Source organism: Microchirus variegatus (assembly GCF_963457635.1).
Source record: "Microchirus variegatus genome assembly, chromosome: 4".
Taxonomy (NCBI): domain Eukaryota; kingdom Metazoa; phylum Chordata; class Actinopteri; order Pleuronectiformes; family Soleidae; genus Microchirus; species Microchirus variegatus.
In genome coordinates this window covers 6384559-6408095 of record NC_139805.1, presented here as the reverse complement: position 1 = coordinate 6408095, position 23537 = coordinate 6384559, and the positions used below count along the sequence as shown (strand labels likewise).

At 42.7% G+C, this 23537-nt stretch overlaps 2 protein-coding genes across 3 annotated transcripts in view; one reads left to right on the top strand and one right to left on the bottom strand.

Annotated features, from left to right (window-relative positions):
- The window catches only part of ddah1 (dimethylarginine dimethylaminohydrolase 1), an 85160-nt gene extending 72421 nt beyond the window's left edge, over positions 1-12739 (bottom strand). The window contains exons 1-2 of one of the 2 annotated variants that reach the window (XM_083887994.1): positions 12679-12739; positions 3547-3874 (exon numbers count right to left, since the gene is read on the bottom strand). In XM_083887994.1, the coding sequence (XP_083744120.1) occupies positions 3547-3840 (294 nt within the window). In that variant the 5' untranslated portion in view covers positions 3841-3874; positions 12679-12739. Of the gene's footprint in view, positions 1-3546; positions 3875-4020; positions 4063-12678 lie in introns of those variants that run through there. The other variant, XM_083887993.1, reaches the window with a different exon arrangement.
- A 1318-nt stretch (positions 12740-14057) lies between these two features.
- Positions 14058-16868, top strand: ccn1 (cellular communication network factor 1). Its single transcript, XM_083888540.1, has 5 exons — positions 14058-14296; positions 14482-14704; positions 15045-15398; positions 15511-15713; positions 15828-16868. The coding sequence occupies exons 1-5, from the start codon at positions 14249-14251 to the stop codon at positions 16128-16130; spliced, it is 1131 nt and encodes a 376-aa protein (XP_083744666.1). The 5' UTR covers positions 14058-14248; the 3' UTR covers positions 16131-16868.
- Positions 16869-23537: the final 6669 nt, after the last annotated feature.

Below are 23537 nucleotides of genomic sequence, written 5' to 3'. Positions count from 1 at the left end.
TCCAGGCAGGAGACAGAAAAGTCAAACGTGGTGATTCAATGTTTCCAGCGTAGTGTGTACTACTTATTACTTGATTCTCTCACAGCATTAGATGCAACAAACCTTTGGCTGATACCTAGTTGGTATGTGAGGCTTCTGAAATGTCTGGAGGAAACAGTACCGGTGATAATATGCCTTTACTTTTTCATCAGTGGTAAATGAGAGATGTTCATTGTTTCCAAACAGGTTTGTCTGAATTAAAGACTTCTACTTCCAATATTAGTGTTTGTTGTGACTGTAATGGACCAAGCACAACAAGGCAGAACATCTATTTTTAGGTCTAGAGGAAATTATTGATCACAGAGTTGCACTTTCGCCGATTTATCACGCTACACCAGGCAGGCAGCGGCTCATCAGCAGCAGCTGCGCTGTCTGGAAGGGGGGGAGGTGGGAGTGAAGAGGCTGTCCTCGCGGTGGGTGAGACATTTTCACGCGGTTCAACGCAGAACATGGTGTTTTACTGAAATGACAAAGTCGGTGTCCATTCACCAATACGCAAGCACGTATTTATTTAGCATTAGCATGCTACTATTTTGCGGCTAGCTTGGTGTACATGTTTCCAAAGGTAAGCTAGTGAGGCTACAATTAGCATTAGCATAGAGCTAACATAATACAAACACTGTGCAACCTCATTAGGCACAACGCAAATGTTTTAATTGTCGATTAGCATTAGCGTAGCAAGCTGTTGTGACTGTCGGCCACGTATTATGTTAGCCTTTACGTTCCTTATCATGCATTACTAAAACTGAAAAATCTTCTTCAGCTCCCACTATAGGAATACATACTTCCTATGGGCACTGCACTAGTGATACATGATTCACAATAAAAATGACAGATTTATCATGCAGCATTAATATATACATATAAAAAACAAACGTTTAAGTGGTGGAGCTGCATGAAATTGTTTGAAGGGCTGCGAGTTTAATACCTCTGGCTTAAACTCCTGTTTCCCACTTCTCATAAATTCTCAAATCCCAACAATGCCATGGTGCTTTGGTGACACTAACAAATATTGAATGTGTGATTATACGTGAATATGATTATATCACGGCATATGTCTCGGCCTAATCACGATGTAATTCAACTATAACCTGTGTTATCAATCAATCGGTTAACAGTGCGGAACTGGGTGACGGTCAAGGGGACAATTCTCATTAATCATTTGACCAACAAAAAAGTCAAGCTGACATTGTATTTTTTCTTATCTTGTTGCAGATTAACAGCTACGATTGCTACACGTAAAAAACCGGTAGATACAACATGAAACCAGCCGCAGGTCCATGCAGAGTGATATAACTGAGAGAAGGACAAAGCAGTTTTGCCCTGATATATGGTTCTTTCATCACACCTGACAGCCGGATGGCTGGGTTTATTATACTGTGTATGCTAAATGTGTTTACAGCTGTTATTATTGAGATTTTTTTTCTTCCTTTTTTTAAAATCAAAAATGCACAAAATACAAGAACAGGAAAAATCAAATCACAATAGTAACTCAGTCACCCGAGTAGTGAGCTGTCTGCAGACATCAATGAGAACATTCTGGTAAGCCTCCAAACACTGCAGTACATGATCAGGTGCTTCTGTGATTGGAGATGAAATACAAACACCGTGGAAAAAAACACTTTTCTTTCTGTGAGCAAAAACAAACAGCCCAGAAACATCGATCGTGGTATTGCAGAGCATTCATTCTCACTTCAGTGTGAAATATCCTCTTGAATATCTTTTTCATCCTTTTTTTTTTTTTACTTCACATCCTGCAGGCCACCGTGCTGTGACTCACACAGCGATGGAAAAAATATGCCATTTTCACAGATAACTGATTTTAACTATGAACCACCAAAATCGCTTTTAATTCTGCCTGAGACAATGTGCGGTCATTGGAATCCCTGTGTGATTTCTTCAGCCCTGTACAGGTCTGTGCAGTGTGCAATCCTGTTATTTATTCACTCCTCGGTGTGTGTGTGTGTGTGTGTGCCAGTTTTTCATTCTCCCATGGGACAAACAACAGAAAACAACCCTGACCACTGCTATCCATGAATCAAATGTGACAAATGTCACAGTCTAAGTGTGAGAAAGGGTCCTTACACTGACAGTGTACTAATGTGTGCACATCCAGCATCAATAGCTGGATGTAGCAGCACCAATCTTTTCTATCAATATCCCGGTCACTAAAGTGAGGCCGTGGTGACCATTAGTACCAGCGAGCCAAGTCGAGTGACTCTAATATGAAATGACAAGAGGCTTTCACCGATGCTATCCTACCATTTCCCCCCTCATTGTTATTCACACATGCACACACAAACAGCACCCCTACATTGCAGGCACCCTCACTAAGCAACGGAGTGCACTCAAACTGTGTGTTTTTTTGTTTTTTTTTAAATGTCTCGATTCATAAAATTCAGCAGCGAGCAGCAGTCACCTTCACATTGTCATAATTCTAAACGGACTATTTCTGTTTGAGTACTGAAGTAAGAGCTGTTGGGAAGCTTTGAAGTAAGTACAGGCTATAAATCATTCAAATATCTCTCTTTCAAACTACTGCCCTTAGGGACAAACACACCTAATTAGGTGATAGTTTGTCATGGAACGCGTTATTCTATCCAAATATTAAACTGCCCTTAGTCTTTAACTTGCACTTTCTGCCTAACACTTCAACTGGTCTGCACGGATTAGCCTTTTAGAGAATTTAGGCCGTGTTAGTACATCATCATCATTAGTTAATCATCAAAATACATCAAATTTTTGTCGCTGTTATTTGTGTATACAAAAATGAAGACACTGGACACACTGGTGCTGGTTTAAGTGCCCAGGAAGTGAGACGGCAGCTCCATAATACAATCACATAAACTATATCTTCCTCACAAATGTCTAATTATGTAGTAGAAATGGCTTGATAACCCCATTTTTTTTTTTATGTCTGATACCAGTATCACAACCTCGAGCATCTACTGATCCTGATGTCTGGCACAGTCTTTGGAACTGTTAACAACACACGTATATATATATGCTGATGCATAATGTGCATTATATATGAATATATGAATTATATATCCTGTTCCCATGAAAAAAAAAAAAGAAATGACCAGCACGTCATGATGCAGTTAAAATACTGTTTGCAGAATGTTAATATGCACATGTTTACAGTAGGTTTTTAGTTAAATATTTATGTGATATTTAGTGTTTTGGGATTGTAATGATACAGATACTGAATTATTAGTTTACTTGCATGAATGACTTGTTTACTTCTGTAACAGCCTTGTAGGATTGTACCCTGAACTCTCTAATATTATGAATATTGAGTGATAAATTACTTTATACATGTATGCATATGCATACACACATAACATCATAACATATGCATGTATTGTGATATCATCAGGTTATGGCCGATTGGTGTGGAGCGGCCACTTCGTCTCCCTCCTCCACTTTCTCATCAAACTTTTTTTTGTTCTCGGTTACTAAGGAATCATGCATGCTGACTCTTCTTCTGACACTTCATCTTCTTACCTCTCCCCTCCTGCTCTCTGCCCCGGGTCTGGTGATGAGCGCCGTGTCGCCGCACACCACGGCCGCGTCCTCCACGAACACGCAGTCCGGGAACGACTCGTCCGCGGCGAGCACGACCACGTCCAGCCCGAGCTTCGTCTTCAGGACCTCCACGTACTCGTCGTGCTCGCCGTGCGCCCTGTCGATGTCCACCTCCGCCTCGCTTGTCCGGAGCGCTCCTTCGGCCAGGGACGAGGAGATCCTCCGGACAATGGCGTGCGTGTAAAGACCAAATCCTGCCATTAAAGCAGCCATGCTGAGCTCTCCGGGTTACTTGGCACAATCAAATCTGGGAGAGGAAAGAATAAAGAATAAAGGGGGAGGAAAAAAAAAAGGACACTCTCACACACACACAAACCCCGCGAATGAATGAATGAAATCAACTACTATCAGTTAACCCGATGCTGCCTGGTGTGTGAGTTTGTTGTGCTTTACCAACAACAGCGCGCAACATATGCTGTCACAGTCAGCCTCGACTCAAGTCTCTCCACGAGTGACAGCGTGAACTATGACGAGCAACGTCACGTGGGGCTCGAGAGTGAGCGCAGGTTGTTCAGCCCAACAAGTGGCAAGAAGACACCGCAGCATGTTATAGGGAATATCAGGTTCACACATGCGTCTGCAGGGGAAGAGTGTGCCAGGCAAACACGTGGGAATATGACAAAACATCAGAACAATGAGGCTTTTTAAATGAATGGTTCCACCTTCCTATGAAATAGCCAGGGACACATTTGCTTAACGCTTACATGGCTGTCAATAATGAAAGGAAGCAAAACCATATTTAGCCATTTAAGGTGCATTATGTAATAATTCTAAAGCAACTATTTCCTCCTTATATGTCACAGAGACTCAGGAATAATGTTCATTAAACAAACTGAACTCACCGACAACAACAGTACAGCCAAAAAATTTGCATTAAAAATATATATTTTGCAGACTGCAAATCATGTTTATGTTTTGAAATCTACCGCCATCTACCAATCATTGCAGTCAGTAGAGTCCCAGCTGCCGAGCAACCACGGGTTGCCAGTTACGTCAGAAAACGAAACCTAAAAGACCTCGGTATTTTGAATTTGAATGTAGTAACCGTTTTTGGCCACATTCTTACATATGGCACCTTTAAGACTTAATAGAATCTTTTGTTAGAATGTTATAATACAATCTTATTTTCTGCTTCATCTTAAAGGTGAAGTAAGTAGTTTATAGTGCCATCTAGAGGAGAGGCTGAAATTTACAACAAAGACCTGCTGCTCTGCTCACCCCCTCCCTTCCCTGAGCGCTACGGTATCCGCAGCTGGTCAAATGTCGTCCTCGTCGTCTTTCTCCGTGTCAGCAGATGAGGTTCGTGAGGTGAGGGAGAGGGCGAGCTACCACGGCCGTAGCAGACGAAGCGGAGAGAGAGGAGGCGGGACTTCTGCTACAAGTAAAGAGACGCTTGTTTTGTTCTCTCGCGTTTGTCCTTACAGGCTCCGGTAGAAACATGGCGTCTCGCTGCTAACAGTGGCTATGCGACCGGGGCCCGCGACCATGTTATTTTAAATGACTTTTTGAAACACTACGAAAATGAAACAAAGAATATTATACAGCGACTAGACAATGCAGGAGCACATAATATGTATAAAAAAGTGGATTTTGGGTTATATAAACCCATAAATACTACATATTGTCCCTTTAAGATTTAAATTGCCTTTGTTTCAGCTGAAGTTTGCAAATTCTCATTCTCTTGCACCAAAGTCCATGTAATAAAATAATAATAAGAGTTTTTTAGCTCACAGGAACTGCATGTCTATGGCTGCCACCGTTAGAACAACACATTTGAACTTACTGATGTGTTGTAACGGTAAATGGTCTGCATTTATATGGCTCTTTTCTAGTCTTGATGACCACTCAAAGCTGCTTTACACCACAATTTTGCCATCCACCCATTCACTCACAAGTTGGTGAGAACAAACTAGCTTTAAGTAAAGTAATGTCACATTGTTATGGCCTAATTACTGTATCCCCATTTTCTGCCATCAGACTATGATCCTAGCTCGTGTACTTGTCCATGTGACAACTCATTGACCTTCACTTGCAGCGAGGCAACACCTAAGCACAATGGAGGAGAGTGTAAACATGTGCCATTTCAGAGAACAGTCCTTTTCACGTGTTCATTCCTTCAACATTGACAAACAAAGGGGCAGGTGCTTGAGCATCTGGAGCCAACATCTGAGCACATGTATCTGAAAATATCACAATATATCATGACATACTGTATATGGATCTGCATTAATCCAAGGACATGAAGACATTCAAGTATGAAATTAGTACCCTGTGAAAACACGTTCGCCTGTTTCACTCTTGGAAGACTTCAACAAATAACTTCCACAAACTCCCAAGGGCACACAATGTATATAGAATTAAGGGTGTTCTCTCCTGGTCCTGCACTGTGTAAAATGTAAAGGAAAGAAGAGTGTGAAAAGAAGATAGGTGTGTGAATGTGTGTGGGGCTAGTGGGGTTATATTCCCTGTGGTGCCATCCGAGGAAGGTTTTGGGCCCAATGAAGACGTCTGAATGGATGGAATGCTTCTTCAGACATCCCAGAAGCACATTCTTCCACCGCGGGACCTCGGTTTGTCTTTTCTTGTTCCAGATTCACTCAATTATCCCCCGACTGTTTGAAACATTCCAGGAGTCCCACATTCCTTTTTTTCCACTCCAGCCAGGATCAACAACCACCACCACCACCCTCCTTCCAGTGCTCATACCTGCTCCCACCCAGAACCTCTTCTTTTTTTTTTCCCCTCATCATTCCTCATCATGGATGGACACGGCCCAAGAAAAGACCCTCTATTTTTTCGCTTTTCTCTCCATGCTGAGGAATTTGGGCTATTTTGGAAGAAGGAAAGCCCTCATACTTTAGGCGCACCTGGCTGGCACACCGTGCAGCTATAAAAGAAAATCAGTGAAAGCAGACACGATGCTCCAGCTGTGGCACCAAAAGCAGCACCTCTTTATTCGCCTGGTATGACTGGACTCACAGTGAGAGTGTAGACGTCTACGATGACACAGACATCCATTATAATGCAGGTGCACAGAGCATATTTAACTGTTAGCAGTCTGGGGAAAAATCATAAATGTAATTTGCAGATTCAGTGTGATCAGAGCAGAGAGATCAGGTTTTTCTGCTATTTTAGAAAGATTTGAGTAAAAAAAAAATTGTTTTTGCTTCAAGTCTGTCAGCATTCAACAGCAGAGAAGATGTTTCCATTCAACCCATGGTTCTCAAACTGTGGTACATGTACCGCCAGTGGAAGCTTGCGTACCATTGCGGTACTAAATCAGAAATATTGTTCTACTGTATATACCAGGGTATGTGATCAGAGTGGAACTGAGGAATTGGGTAAATAAAAAAATAACAATAATTTAAATAAATAGAGTCACCTTATCTCTCGATCCATCTCAATCTAATTTCACGGTACCAGTGCCTGAAGTATATGTGACGAAGAGGAGGATGATGAGAGAGCGAATTATACTATTGGGAATAAATCTGCCTCCTGTGAAAAGTGCGTAGCCGACTTTGTTTGACTTTTTTACACCGCTGTATTTTAACATTAGTTAAAGAGAGCTCAATATTTTCTCAAGTGGTACTTTGGTATAAAAGGTTTGACCAGCACTGCTTTAGAGGAAACAATGTCATGCCATTTATCATCATGGATCATTGTACAGATACTGGTTGTCCAGCAGTTTAAGTGCACTTATAGCCTTAGTTTATTCTGGCTAAAGCACAAAATGGAAAATAATTGGTGAGGTTCGTGAGGCGAGGGAGAGGGCGAGCTACCGCGGCCGTAGCAGACGAAGCGGAGAGAGTGGAGGTGGGACTTCTGCTACAAGTAAAGAGACGCTTGTACTCTCGCGTTTGTCCTTACAGGCTCCGGTAGAAACATGGCGTCTCGCTGCTAACAGTGGCTATGCAACCGCGGCCCGCGACCATGTTATTTTACATGACATTTTGAAACACTACGAAAATGAAACAAAAACTATTATACAGCGACTAGACAATGCAGGAGCACATACTATGTATAAAAAAGTGGATTTTGGGTTATATAAACCCATAAATACTACACAGTGTCCCTTTAAGCTATCTAAAAAGTCCAGACAACCTTTTCACACCTAAGGCAGCCTTCAGTCTTCATGTCGATGGCTTTTATAATGCAAGTACAACAAGACGAGATTAGTTTTATCAAGAGTGATTTGTTTTTTTTTAACTTGTCTTTTGTCATGATCACACGCTCCCTCACTACTGTTCCCATTATCGTGGCTTTTGCGGCTCTGCTGTGCTGCTCTCTCTCTCCCCTCTCTGCAGGGAAGCGTGGCTGACCTACTTTCTCTGAGGACGCTGCTGATCAGCTCCACCTGCCGCGGCTCCTCCCCACCTGCTCCTGATTTGCAATCAGGAGGCTCCTTAAGCCCGAGCCGCCCGTTCACCAGCGTCAGATCGTTCTATACTCTCCAGTGGTAAACAGCTAGTAATTCTCCTGTTTTGCTCTACTTTGACTTCCTGGGGATATCTGACTCAACATTGCTCTTCTTCAGGGTCACCACGTCTCCTGCGTCGAGAGAGCTACGGACATCTCTGTGTTACCCAAGAGCTACAGCTCGCTACGGCTTCATTCAACACCCGTAACTTCTTCCTTCTTCTCAACTTCCAGTGAGTTCGTTCCATTTATGGATCCACTCCTGAACACCGGCTCTCGACCTGACCATTTTCCAGGTCCAACCCTCTTTAAAACTGCTCTTGTTTACAAGAGCATAACACAACGATCTGACCACCATGGACCCGGCAGAAGGAGACAGTCTCCGTCAGCCTTTAGCAGCGCAAGGCACAGTCATTGGCGACACACGACAAGTTACTTTCAGAAGTAATCGCCTCACTCCGAGAATTGTCAGTTGGCTTCTCCACAGTTTTTCACCAATCTACCTCCCCCCCTCTATCCCGGTCACCGTAGCTCCCGCCGTCGCTAATCCATCTCCACCTGTAGTTTCTGTTCCACCATTTATTCCACATAAACCCTTTGTTTCCATCCCTGAACGTTACTCAGGGGAGATAGATAAATGTAAACCTGCTCCCTAGACGAGCCGCACAATGGGCTACGGCTATCTTGAGTAGTCCCATCACCGTTTCTATTTCCTACGACACCTTCACTTCCGATCTCCGGAGAGTTTTTGATCACCCCTTTCAGGGTAATGACTACGCTACATGGTTAATTAACCTCCATCAAGTTAATTTCCTCAGTTGCTGATTTTTCCATTACGTTTCGTATCCACACTGCTGAAAGCGGGTGGAACGACAGAATTTTCCTTAAATCACTTTTTTTAAACCACTTTACAGCATACTGAAATATATATATTTTTGCATATTTTCTTTAATATAACATTTTAACATAGAAATACAATCAGTTCGCATCCAATATCCAACCAAAAATAGAAAAAAGAATCACTACCTGTATGTGTAGTTTATTTAAGTTTAAACATATTTCACAACACATTACCTACACACAAGTAAATTAACTAGTGACCAAGAGCGCAGAGCTCACTCTCTCTCTCTCTCTCTCTGTCTCTCGCTAGCTCTCTCTCTCTCCCGCCCCGTGCCAACAATGCCTCTCTCTCTCTCTCTCTCCTCACACAGGTTTAAATGACAAACAAACAAATGCTGATCAAAAGTTTTGTGCAAGTGATTTAAGATCCTGACTCTTGTCCCAAATACGACAGGCTTCATTCAGTGATTGAAACAAATATATAAACATTAATGAAACGTGTACATGCAGATCGCTCACTCGCAAAGCAGACCGCTGCGCCGATGCGCGGATGTTGTGTAATCAAATACACCGGTATGGCCGTATATTAAAAATTCATATCATAACGGGAAAAAAAAACAGTATTAGGTGTGAACCGGTATACCGCCCAGCCCTACACTCTACTACATGTGCGTGTAGCCGCGTGCACGTGTGTTGCTGATGCTGCGCGATGCGGGTGCATTTTGATCGGCTTATTAAAATCGGAATATTCTGACTGATCGGCCGGTCACCGATTTCGGCCGGTCACCGATTTCGGCCAGTCACCGATTTCGGCCAGTCACCGATTTCGGATGCACCGATTAATCGGCCAGTGATCGGAACCGGCCGATCACGTGAAAATCGGCCGGTTCCGATCACCTAATCGCCGCCAAACGGCTTAATTCACGGGAGGCACGGTGGGCCTTGATCCTGGGGCAGATTCAACTTCTCCCTCACCTTTCGACCCGGCTCCCGCAATGTCAAGCCTGACGCCCTGTCCCGCCCAGTTTTCCCCCGACCCACCCAATTCCGACCCTGAACCAATCATTCCCCCCAGCTGCATTGTTGGAGCGGAGTGGAGGAGAGAGTCTGGAAGGCCCAACACGCGGAGCCTGACCCCGGGGGGCGGTCCTCCTATCCGTCAGTATGTAGCCAAGCTCGTCCGCTCCGAGGTTCTTCAATGGGGACACTCCTCAAGCCACTCCTCAAAGCTGGCTTGCCACCCCAGATCTGCAAGCACTCTCCACTTCCTCAAATAGCTCTTCTGGTGGCCAATACCTAATATCTTTTCCCTAATAGAGGTACTGCTCAACTCTGTTCAATAATTTTTTTTTTTTTTTTTTTAGCAAAACTCCTCTTTTGTCCTTTTTGATTCGTACATGGTGGTACAGACAGTATGTGAATGCTTCTTGACCCCATTTTATTGAAGGATTATTTTTTTGCCTCCCTGTTTCAAATGTTTCAAATTCTTTGGGCAAGTTCCATCGCATCTGGAGGGAGATATCGAGGTTATTCGTGTGAATGTGCACTCATCCAGTTATGAAAAGCATTTAGACATTCTATACCACTTGACATTACTCGTACAATAGGAATAAAAGGGATGGCCTCTATCTCCTCAGTGAGTAACATTTTCTCGTTTTTCTCATCGAACCCGGGGAAAAGCCAGTCAAGACATTTTTCTTCTGATTTTGAACAACTTCAAGTAAAATACACCAAATTAAACTTGATTATGTCACCAAAACAATCAAAGCAACAGTTGTGCATTTGTGCCAAAGTTACGTAAATGAATGAGTGTGAATCTGTGATCTATTTCTTCAGAATTTGTCTTCAGAGTAGTTTACACCAGATCAATCGATGCCTCAGTTTACAGCCAACGATGACACAGCACAACTTCCTGAGAAAAGAAAGTGTCGCTAATACTCACTGCATACCAGCTATGACATCTATTTTCAAGAATCTGTTGTGTAAGCATGGATAATTGTTCTGTTCCATCTGTCACTTTAGACATACAGTAACTACTGCTCAGCACCGACTTCCTGCAGACTAATTCTGAGGCCACTCACGGTCTCATCATCGGTGAGTCCTCCTGACGGGGCTTTGACACTGGGTTTTCCATTACATCGAACCGTACCACAACACACAATTTCGCTAAACTAATTCACCAGTGAAATCACAAAAAAAAACATCCATGCCATCTGTCAGAGGCTGTGGGCTTAATCAAATTACACTTTCTGGTACATTACTCCATCCTGTATGTGTGTGTGAGAATTGGGGGATTCACATACAGTATAGACTTGATGGAAACACAATTAAGCCAGGACAATTACAACATGGAGCCACATGTCCAGCTTTGGGAAGGTTTCCTGAAGTGAATGGGTAATCATGGAATGTTATTCTCCACTGATACTCAATAACAACACCGTTTCCTCTTGCCATGACAACTATGTCTGCACATGGACTCTACGCAGCAGAGGACAATCAAATTAACTACGACATAAGACCTGCTGTCCCAGCAGTAAGATCTCAATCTCTGGTTCAGATGTCTTGACCAACATCATGGGCCAACATCCGAAAAATACACGGTCCTACATTTCCCACAATGCAACCTAAACCATGTTGTTGTTTATCCAACAATGTGGGATCACCACATCTTTTAAGCTGTGTGACACAGTTTGTGGCATAAACTCTCACTTATAAATAGCCAGTTTACTTCCCCTAATTCCCAACTAAGATGATGACAGTATCAGGGTTGAGTGTTTTTTTTTTCAAGCTGCCTTCAGGGGCCGGGGCAGAGGTTCCCTCGTCATCCAACTGTTTTCACAGATTACAGTGTTAAAGGTGCCATATGTAAGAAAGTGGCCAAAAACGGTTACTACATTCAAATTCACAATACCCAGGTCTCTCAGGTTTCGTTTTCTGACGTAACTGGCAACCCGTGGTTTCTCGGCGGCTGAGACTCTACTGACTGCAATGATTGGTAGACTGCGGTAGGTGGCGCCACATGCCAAAAACATGATTTCCAAACATAAACATGATTTGCAGTCTGCAAAATATATTTTTTTAATGCAAATATGTTGGCTGTACTGTTGTTGTTGGTGAGTTATATAGTTAGACATATAGTTTGTTATATGAATATAATTCCTGAGTCTCTGTGACATATTTTACGGCCAGTTGCTTTAGATTTATTACATAATGTACCTTTAAAAATGGTGAGTAAACCAAATGCATTTGTATCATAAAAGATTAGTGATGGATATATTTTGCTGTCACAGACATGAAAGACACAGACAGCACGTGCTGACATGGACACACCCCCTGTCAAAAGAGGCTGCACACACAGGCGCGCGCACACACACACACACAGCCATGAATCTATGTAATTATATGAACTTGACATCTTTGGTACTGATATTTGAACAGTGTCTTTAAACAATAATAATAAGTAAAACAAAGTTATCATTTAAAGATCACCATCTAGTGTCTCGAGCTGGAAGCATGAGACAATAAAATCGGAACCTACACCAAGACATTCTAGACAAGAAGCACATCTCTATTGTGCTTATTATAAAACGCCTGTGTGTACAGTATCAGAGCACAAAGCAAACAAAGGGATGGGAAAAAAATCTTAATCACTCCCAAGAAGAGTGATTAAGTTTTCCTGAAAGATCCTTATCATCTGCTACAACTGCTGTGTATAGGTAGAAAGATGACTCATAAAGAGAAGCATGTAAAGCCCGTGGAAAAGAGTGGGAAAGACAAGAAAATATCCAAACTCACCGGAGAGGCTCATCGGCCGCCTTGTTCACCGCTGCTGTCTCAGTGTATCGTTATGTTAGGTCGACACAGGAGGCTACAGAGAAGAGAGAGAGGGGGGAGAGAGAAGAGAGAGAGAGAGGAGAGAGGAGAGTGAGACTGAGAGAGGGAGAGAGAGAAATGTCCGATCCACACAAACACAAATAAACACTTCAAAAAAAAAAAAAAGTCCTCATGCAAAGTGTCCCTCTTTGGGATTTTTGCCAGCCGGTTATAGCAATAACTGCGGTTTTATGTCGCTGTCTGTGCGTAATTCCTTTCCATCCGGTGACCCGTTTTCATCAATCGGGAATCATTTGCAAACTGAACGGGGACTTATTCAGATCCTAGACCCAGAGACACACACACACACAGACACACACAGACACTACAACATCCCTTCATGTGGAAAAAAACTTTTGCCAACACTGCCCCCCAGGAAAGGTACGTGATGGACAGATGGCGTGGAAGAAAACGTCAAATTGCCTCAAGGAATGAATTGAGGAATGAGGAATTTCCCCCTGCATGAAGAACATATTTAACAAGCCTTTAAGCTGTCAGGAATGCTTTGTGGTTCTGCTGGCCAAAGGCAGAGAAATATGTTAATAATGTAGGCTACTGCCATACCAAATATGGTAATATTGTTACGTCTGGGCTCTGGTGCGCATCTGGAAGCGCTTAGCCTCGCTGAATAAAGGCGCTGCAGAGCCAGAAATAGACACTGTTAAACGTATTTGCTGCCCACACCTTTAAGACTCACAGAGAAACTCGACTGCTATTTTAAAACGTGACCACAACAACAGCTATAAACAGCTTTAATGAGCAAATTATAATTATAGTGACATTAAAACTATTATTATTTTTTTTATTTTTTTTACATAATATCACATTATCTCTTTCATCAATGTGTAATACTTTTTGTTATGGAGCTCATTAATAACCTATTATCGCGCGTAAATACGCAGGCACGCTTGCCTTTTACGCATGCCACAGTAAAAGTCCCAAGTGAACTTGATTTGATAAATGTGAGAAGCGAGCAGAGCAGAGGGAAATGAGAGGGGGGCATAAACAAGACGGGGGGAAATAAATGTGAGACGGAAAAGTGTGTTCAGATGGGATCCGGTGGGGGTGGGTGGGGTGGGGGGGTCCATTTGAGAAAGAAGAAGAAGAAAGAAAAAAGAAAGAAAGAGAGAGAGAAAGGTTTAGACAGGGTGGAGCTTAGGTCTTGGATGGAAAATGCGCCGAGAAACATTCCTGGCATAGTTTGGGAACAGTTCAGTAGGCAGCCCAGGGACGACGTCAGCTCACAGAGCGCTATAAAAGTGCGGAGGTGGACGGAGCTCAGCAGACTGCAGCAACCGCTTTACCGAGAGCTTCATCTACTCTAAAAGGAGCCTCTCTTAACACTAGAGACTTTACCAGCAGACAAGTCAAGACGACTGAGCGAGTGAGGGAATACCTACCAGGACTCCTCTGAAGAAACATCACATCTCCTTTTCACTGGGAACGGGATTCCTCTTGAACGCGCAAAAAGAAAAAAGAACATTTATCCAAGATGCTGATGCTCACTGTTGTCGTTACCTTTTTGGGAAGCCTGAACTTGGTGAGTTATTTCACTTTTTTTTTGTCTGATAGAGAAAATCCGTGTGGTTGTTTATTTTTCGCCCCAGGAGAGAGGAGATATGTTTCAATTATAGTGGATTAAAATGGCAAGATAATATTCGGATTGGCATTTTCTGTGGAGGTTTCGCTCTTTAACTCGTGGGGTTTTTGTTGTTGGCTGTACAGGTCCTCTCCTCCTCGTGTCCCTCCGTGTGCGAGTGTCCCCTGGAGATGCCCAAGTGCGCACCCGGCGTCGGCGTCGTCCTGGACGGCTGCGGCTGCTGCAAAGTTTGCGCTCGGCAGCTGAACGAGGACTGCAGCCTAACCGAGCCTTGTGACCACACTAAAGGGCTGGAGTGTAACTTTGGGGCCAGCTTTGCTGCCGCTACTACTCGTGGCATCTGCCGAGGTATGTAGAAAGATCAGCCCCAGGTGTGCATGATGCTGCCTCTAGTTAGTCTTGTTTATGTTATATTTTACTTTGAAATACAATTGAATTCAGGAGTAATGCAGCATGTGTGTGATTTCAACACTGTGGAATGCAGCTAGGAGGAAAGTTAGACTCAAAAACCTCAAAGCACAGACAGCCAACTGTGGAGGGAATGAGACTCCTCAGGCAGCCTGAAGAATTTCACAGTTTAACTGATCTTTATCTGGCAGCCATGTGATGTCTTCAGCAGACATCTCTGAGCAGAGCAGGAAAGAATAACATTCCTTTCCTCCTGTGTTTTTTCTCCTCCCTGCTACAGCCAAGTCAGAAGGCAGACCATGCGAGTACAATAGCAGGATCTACCAGAATGGAGAGAGTTTCCAGCCCAACTGTAAACACCAGTGCACATGCATCGACGGGGCAGTGGGATGTGTCCCGCTGTGTCCACAGGAGCTCTCGCTGCCCAACCTGGGCTGTGCCAGCCCCAGACTGGTCAAGGTTGCAGGCCAGTGTTGTGAGGAGTGGGTGTGCGACGATGGCAAAAACACAGACATCCTGGAGAAACTCTTTGGGAAAGACATGATGACTGATGAGGTGGAGAGACGCCTCACCAACAAGAATGAGCTCATTGCAATCGTGAAGACCCTAGACCCTAGACTCAAGACCCTTCCAGGTAAGCAGCTTATATTATAGTAGTAATATGTATATTTTTCTGAGAAAAACACTTTGTTATAAGATGTTAAAATCAAATTGACTAATGTGATCTTTTTGTCTTCTACAAACAGCATTCGTATCCGAGCCTGCAGTCCACATGTTCGACAGCCAGAAGTGCATCGTCCAAACCACACCCTGGTCCCAGTGCTCCAAGACCTGTGGTACTGGCATCTCCACCAGAGTCACCAACAACAACAGCGAATGCAAGCTGGTCAAAGAGACAAGAATGTGTGAAGTGCGGCCATGCACCCAGTCATCTTACTCCAGTCTGAAGGTAAGCATTAGCCACCATGACTGAATGAGATAAGAACACATGAGACTCTAAGTACATCACTGCTTGGTCTGAACTCAAAACTAACCTCCATCCCTGTTGTTTGTTCCTCTGCAGAAGGGAAAGAAGTGCAGCAGAACCAAGAAGTCCAGTCAGCCCGTGAAGTTCACCTACGCCGGCTGCTCCAGCCTGAAGAAGTACAGGCCCAAGTACTGCGGCGCCTGCGTGGACGGCCGCTGCTGCAGCCCTCACAAGACCAGAACCATCCGGGTCAAGTTCCGCTGCGAGGACGGCGAGACCTTCAACAAGAACATCATGATGATCGAGTCTTGCAAGTGCACCTACAACTGTCCCCATGCCAACGAGGCCTCATACCCATTCTACCGCCTCTCCAATGACATCCACAAATTCAGAGACTGATTGGTGAAGCAACATGCAAACTCCCCGACAAGAGGAAGAAGAAGAGGTCATCGGCGCCAGCGGTGGCCGTTGTCGGTCAAGATGAACGCAGGGGTGTAAATAGTCGACCAATCAACTACCAGCTTCTTGTTGTAACTAGATTCCCAAGGAATTGTGGGCTTACATCATGAGGACTTAATGAAGTGCACTGTTTGCTGTGACTACGTCAGCATTCTTAATAAGAACTGCTTCGTATTAATGGAGCATCTGAAGTAGCTTCGTTATGGAGCAAGATGTAATAAATATTTGTACATTTAATTTAGTCGCTGATATCATTTCACTGTGTATATGTTGATCCTTTAATCCGACATGACCCAGACTGTAGACTTGTGTGTGCATATGTAGATATGCACTCACGCAACTTTCAATTAGCATACCATCCTGTATCCTGTAAGAACGAGACTCCGAGATGCAACCTCTGGACTTGTTTGACAAGCGTGCGGTTCCATTCCTTCCTGACGTGGGCATTACTGTTCCATGTTTTGTGGCAGCTATTGAACTCCCTTCATGAGAAAAAAAAAAAAAAGACAAAGCGAGACATGTCAAAGGATGAATGAATGTTTTTATTATTGTTATTAATATTATTTATCAAAAAAAATGTAGCTACTTTATTTGGATATTATGTGTCATACTGGAATAAATTGTAAAATGATTTAATTTTATATGCTACAAAATAAAATGGATTTATTTATGAAATATAAACAACTGCCTGTGTTCACTCTTTTCAATACCAACATGTGGAAAAAGTCACTACTTCCAGAAAAAATCCTCCTCTTATGTCATTGTCATTGTGTAGACCAGACCAACACTGGCCAGGGTCAGTCTGTTCTTATATAACTCAACCTTGGAGTCTCTCTCTCTCTCTCTCTCTCTCTCCTATGACTTTCTGTTCTGTGGAATGTCATTCTGCAGCAGCAGACTGGCTTGCTTTCATTTGATCTGGCTAAGCCACACACTTGACTGATCCTGAGAAGGGGGGAGAGAAAAAAAAAAAAAAGATTAAGTCCACGAGAAGCAATGAGTACGGGAGTATGCCAAGAATCTTAAGTGCTGCCCTGAATGGACTTGGATTAGACACCGTGCAACTTGGACAATGACTATTATTGTATACTACGTGGTGTATACACAGCATACATTCCCCAGTAAGCCTTTTTCACACGGTGGACTAACGCGACCAAATTTGACCTAATTCATTAGCCGTTACCTTTAAAGCGTGAATTTGTCGCGCTGGCCTCGACTGGCTCTTTTAACTGCAGGGATCTGCTAAAGTGTTGTAAACAAGCCCCACGGAGCAAGAGGTGCTTATGTTTTCCCCCTTCAGGATTCACTTAACAGGCATTAAGAAATGATATTATGAGGGGGGGGGGGGAAGGGGAAGGGGGAAAGGACAGGAAACAGTAGTGACATAGTTGCCTCTGTGGTCATAGAAAATTCAAATTCCCAGCTACTGCAACACTGGGTTGCTACTGTCACATAAACACCACTTAGCTCCCCCCCCCCCCCCCCCCCCCCCCCGCTGATGTTTTCATTATGCATGTTTACTCAAGCTCAGATTGGTCCTGTTTGCAAAAGCTTCAGGAGGTCAACCCAGTAAAAAAAACAAAAAACATTCACTATTAAATGTACAAAAACACTAAAGTATCAGTTTAAAAAGGATGTGTTATTTTTAAGACACAAGGTCTGGTGTCAAAATGCTTGCACCTGGTAAAAAATACCTCCGGTACAGTTTCAACAAGGGCAGGGAGAGCAGAGCTCAGGGGCAATGACAGGGAAGGGTTTGCTGCTTTTTTTTTTTTGATCCAGGTAGAGGGAGCGGCTCAGGAATGTAGCAGTGGCTGAGAAAGCAGACATCCTGATGGGCGGCAGATGTTGGAAAATATTTCAGAGCAACATGTTCACTTTAGCTGAGAAGATTTTTTTTTTTCCAAATATACACAAACACTCCCAAGTAGTCATTTGTATCCACAAAAAAAAAAGGCATTTTATCTCCTCGCAAACAACGATATAAAAAGCTGTTTGTCGCAATCAGTGTGGCGCTTCTGCGCTCCGATGCATCTTAATCAGGAGTATTTAATAAGAGGTTGAGCAGGACACGTTGCCTTTGACTGAACTGCATACCACACAGGATGTGCCCACTGAGGTTTCTCAGATTCCTCACATAAAAGGGCTTCTGAGGTTTACCTAATCACAAAGATGTGTGGCCGCCCTTTAGAGCCTTGATATACAGTCAAAACACTTTCAGGGAGACCTGTTTTTGCTCTTTCCCTTTCTGTAACTTCCTAGAAAAGAAAAAAAAGAAAAAAAGAAGCATCCACCAGTCCTCCATAGTTTTGGAAAGTGCTATGCAATCACATCGTCATTTGTCTCGTTAAAACAACGCAGCTAATGTGATTATGTAATGTCATCTGTATGTTACGTGAGCAGTCCTTTCGCTCATCCGTAGCGTTCTTTTGTAACGCGGACAAAGACCTGCAGTGAGGTTTCTCTCCATCGCAACTGGAGCCCGAAGATTATGTTTATTGTGAGAAATAAAGCGCGGAGGCCCTGCCAACACAGAGCAAACCTGTAAAAAATCTATTACATCTCAGACACTCCAGCAAACAAGACGATCACACACCGACGCCCCTGCAATTAAATCACTCAGCGACTACATCACCCCCCCCCCCCCCCACAAACCTGAAATATGTTTATATGACAAAGACGTTAACGTTAAAGCTTCATCAAACACGACGTCATGCTTTTGCAACCAGAAGCTGGCTTTTACAACATCCTGGAAGCTGTGGCGCACTGATGTCAGCGTTATTTTACAACCCCCCTGTCTATAACTGCAGGTTAATATTCACTGTAAATTAGGAACTCAGGAGCAAGAAGCAAAGGAGGTCCACCAACTGCAAATGGAGAGGCTTCCATTTGTTTGAGGAAGCACCATCTGCTGGTCAAAGGAGTACAAAGCATGTGTAAGGTTTTTTTTTTTTTTTTTTTTAATGCAGTCTCTCACCTGTTAATACCTGCACATACTGTACATAAAGTCTAAAGTGCATTAATAACATAGCTATTACTAATATGGACACAGTATTGAGTATTTGTTGTCTTTTGTCAGTTTTAAAGGTTATTTTTGTGAAAAAAACAACTGTTCAGATGTGAAATTCATGATCTCTCTATCGATCCATCTAAAAACCTTATATTTAACTAAATTTATGACGCAAAATGAAATAGAATCAAAAATTAACCAACTATAACATATTGACAACTGTAATTCAACCACCAAACAAGCTCATGTTCAAAATTATACATGAAATGTCATACATTTACAATTGAAAACCTAATCTATCATTATTATTATTATTATTATATATAATAATATAATAATAATAATAATATAATAATAATAATAATAAGAAGAAAAATATTGTTTACTCTATAAAATTAGCTGTGCCTCAGGCTCTGGAATAAAGGTTTAAATAAAACGAGATTGATGCTATGTTTTTTGTGGTTGTGGATGCCATTATTTTACCACTGTTTGGTCTTCATGAACTGAAATAATTATATCATCTGAAAACAGACTTGACAAGCAATACTATCAGACCAGAGTGAGGGAGAGTTTGTATGTATACACCAGGGGCGCAAAGGGTAAGCATGGGCAAGAAGCATTTATCCAGTCAAACAGCTGAACAACCACTTTTTTTTTTTTGAGTTCCTTGAGAAACTTTTCTTGGACCCTCCGTTGTGTTTTCATATTTCATATCTCAGTCATATTCCACCCTGTTTGCAGCCGTCACGCTTTACTAGCACGACGCTGCCGTTGCCGCCTTCTAAACGTGACGCGTGGGAATATCACCAGGCAACATAAAAATCTTAACACTGCTTTGCTCCGAAAGCACAGACACACAGAGTCGTGTGGAGCTGATACAGTGACGTAAAATACATACATTTGCCAAATCCTGAGAGGGTGTGGGGCCCTACAATGACAGCAATTCAAGCCTTCTGACACACCCAACAGATCCCCATCTGAAATTACATAAGCATTAGTGATGAGTAGGCTGCGTGAGAAATCAGAGTTAATTCCCACCCAGGCTGCTGGATTGCGCGGCGCGTCTCCAGAGGGCCGCTGGCTACTGAAGTGAGTATTTTGCGCAAACAAGCTGAGCATTGATGGGAGAGGCAGCACTCAGTCATTAGGTGACTTGAATCGCGGCCAAACGGAGGAAATGTTGGACTGAATAAACTCAAAGAGGGCACACACACCATCCACGTCTGAGGCTGCTGCTGGAATTCGAGGCTCTTGTTTTCGCTCGACAATGGGAGACAATAAGGTCACCATAATCAGCTGCTTTGCTGCCTTCGCTTCCAATTTAAATGCCAAAGACTTTACAGACAGCTGCTCCTCTGGGAAAAAAAAATAAAAAAAGCTATTGATTTGTTCTTATTCAAGTGGATCCTTGATATTCAGGGATGAATACAGACATAGAATCTCTCCACTGCTATAATGTCTAAAGAATAGCAAATAAAACTTCACAATCTGAATTTGATTAACAGCCACAAAAACTGAAGGAGTGGAAGTCTAGGAGATATTAGTTTACAAAAATAAGAGCCAATTAAAGTGCAGAGGAGATGCATTCATTTATTTTCACAGATCACTGAAGCTGCACCACAATAATAAATGTCAAAAAGACATTTTCTCGCATTTGACACTGTTGCTTCCACAACATAAGCAGTTATCGGCCGTTGGATCAGAACAGAGCTGATATTCTATACGGAACATTAAGTGACAAGAATAATGTATTTTTACGACTCTTTTGTCTCGTTCATACTGAGGGTAATTGCAGTCTGGTTTTGACTTTCGAGAAGGGATGAGGGCGATTAAGGCCTTACTCATTATACTGTCACCACTTTTCCCTGTAACACAACTTCTGATTTCTTCTGCGTCGTTTGATCTCTGCAGCCAATGCTGCTCGTGCCATGGAAATGTTGTTACTAATGAGTGGCAACTATGACTCTAGGCTAGGGTTCGTGCTCTGAGAAAGTGGCCCTCTGGCCTCACCTTGTCACAAACTGCAATTAAATAAACACACAAAGACAAAGATGTTTAAATATGGGGAAGAAGCACTTGCACGTGCACTTGTGGCCTTTCGATTTGTCGCTGTGATGCCGGCATTAAAACTGACATACTTTTAACAGCGTGAGGAGACGTGCGATGACATAATGCCGTGGCCTATTTACATTTGTAGGAGTTGTTTCAGGCCCTGCGTGATATTTAGTATTTTTCTTCCACTTTACTCAGCCATACTGAGCCAATTATAATATGTCAAAGAAGACATACATAAGCATCTCACCTAGTGAGAGGCTTAAAATACCTCCAGTTCAGCCCCTTTCAATGCAAACACTGAGATGTTTACTTCTGGAATATCTACAGTATCTCCAAGGGTGACACCAACACATTTACTGCATGTACAGTACCTACAAAAAACTTTATCACAGGTTAGGGTTAGGGTTTGGTTAGGGCGAGGGTTGGGTTAGGGCAGAGCCGTTTTTGTCCCATCTCCACCCAAATAAAATTAATCTAGAGCCGCAGAACCTATTTGAAGATAAAAAATCATATTTTTTAACACATATATACTATATTTAAAGCACTACAGTTTGTTGCAAGTTGATACCCAACCTCTAAAGTGTATATCGAAACGACTTTGAAATTAAATATTATGTACAATTTTATGTAGTTTATGACTGAGAAAATCCGCCTGGCCTAAGTACATGGATCTCAAGATGGACAGGACATCTCCATGTACACATTACTTTAATGGCTTTTGGGGGAGGTTTTTCAATTGGATGTGACGGACAAAATATCAAAAACACTTATTTATGCCTTTAACTTGACAAAAAAAGTGTGAAAAACATGAAAAGTGTTTACTTCAAAGCGAGAAGGAGCCACTACAGAGGGGCTGAAGAGCCACATGAGGCTCTAGAGCCGAAAGGTTGCAGACCACTGGGTTAGGGAAAGGAAAACAACCTCGCAGCTGATCAGGACTTTAAGTTTTATAGTAACTCAATGTTTGGGAGCCTTGTGGTCCAGGCATTCAGTGCACTGACCATAAACTTCCCAGGTTTTAGCACTTTTGCCTTTGCAAAAAAGAAGACCCAGGTTCGAGCCACGCGTTGGACACTCTTGGACAATTGTGTGAGTAAATGGTTGAATGGTCGTTTGTCTCTATGTGGAGAAGGACTGGCAAACTGTCCTGGGTGTACCCCCGCCTATCGCCCTATGTCAGCTGAGATTGCGCAGCACCCCCCCGCAACCCTCTTATGGAGGATCAAGTGGTAGAAAATGGATGGAATATAATAACACTACATGCTCTTACATTTACCCTAAACAAGTTGCAATTCCAAAAATTGCACAGTAGCTGCAGGCCACGGAGATCTTGAGATACTAACCTTTTCGTCTTACTAAGAGACAACATGTGTGTATTTTGGGAATATTATCTGAGATCAGGTCATTGGGGATAAAATAGCCACATAATGTAGTAAATAGAAAACGGCGCAGCTGCTGTTTCACCATGATAACTCGAGGCTGAAGATAAAAGCACAACAGAGACATCAGCAGGCTCCGTTCGTTTTGGACTGTCAACTTGAGACAACACAGTTAAAAGGGAACAAGTGAATCACTTCCTAAGAGCATCTTAATAGGAATCAGTCTCCAAGGTGAAAACATCTGTTTGTGTTGAAGTGGGGCAGTGACTTTTGTTTATGCTAAATGGATGATGAGTTTAATCTACCAAAGCCTCTGGAGCACTTCCTACACGGTGATTTAGTGAACAGACCGTGGCACGACCCTCTCCGACTTCCAAGGTACGCGAGGGAGGGGAAAAAGTCTTAACCAGGTCGTCTTTGGTCAAACAAATACATAATCCTTTCATAATACATAGACTCAGTCTCAAAGCATTTTCTCCTCTAACAACACAATATACAAAAAAAAAACGTGCTTGGGCTGGTGGCCCTTCGTGAAGCCCTGATGAAGAAAACAGTTGAGGGAAAGTCTCAGAGGCTGAGTCTGTGTAAACAACGCATAGTATTACAAAATAATTGTCATGAGATTTTATAACGAGCTCAAACAATTAAAAAAACAAACCATGGAGAAACCACATTAGTGGAGTCTTCATCACTGCATCTTTTTTCGGAAAAACAGATGGTGTCATTTAACAGCGCTCCTCCATGCGAAGTATCACCTGAATGTCAATTGGAATATATAAAAATATGCATGCACAACTGTAGATGAAAAGTGTTTGATTTGACAGCCATTTATGAGGAGATCAGTGACATCATAGTTGCTTTAGTGCTTCAGTATACCTGTCTTTCCCGATGAACACGTCTGCA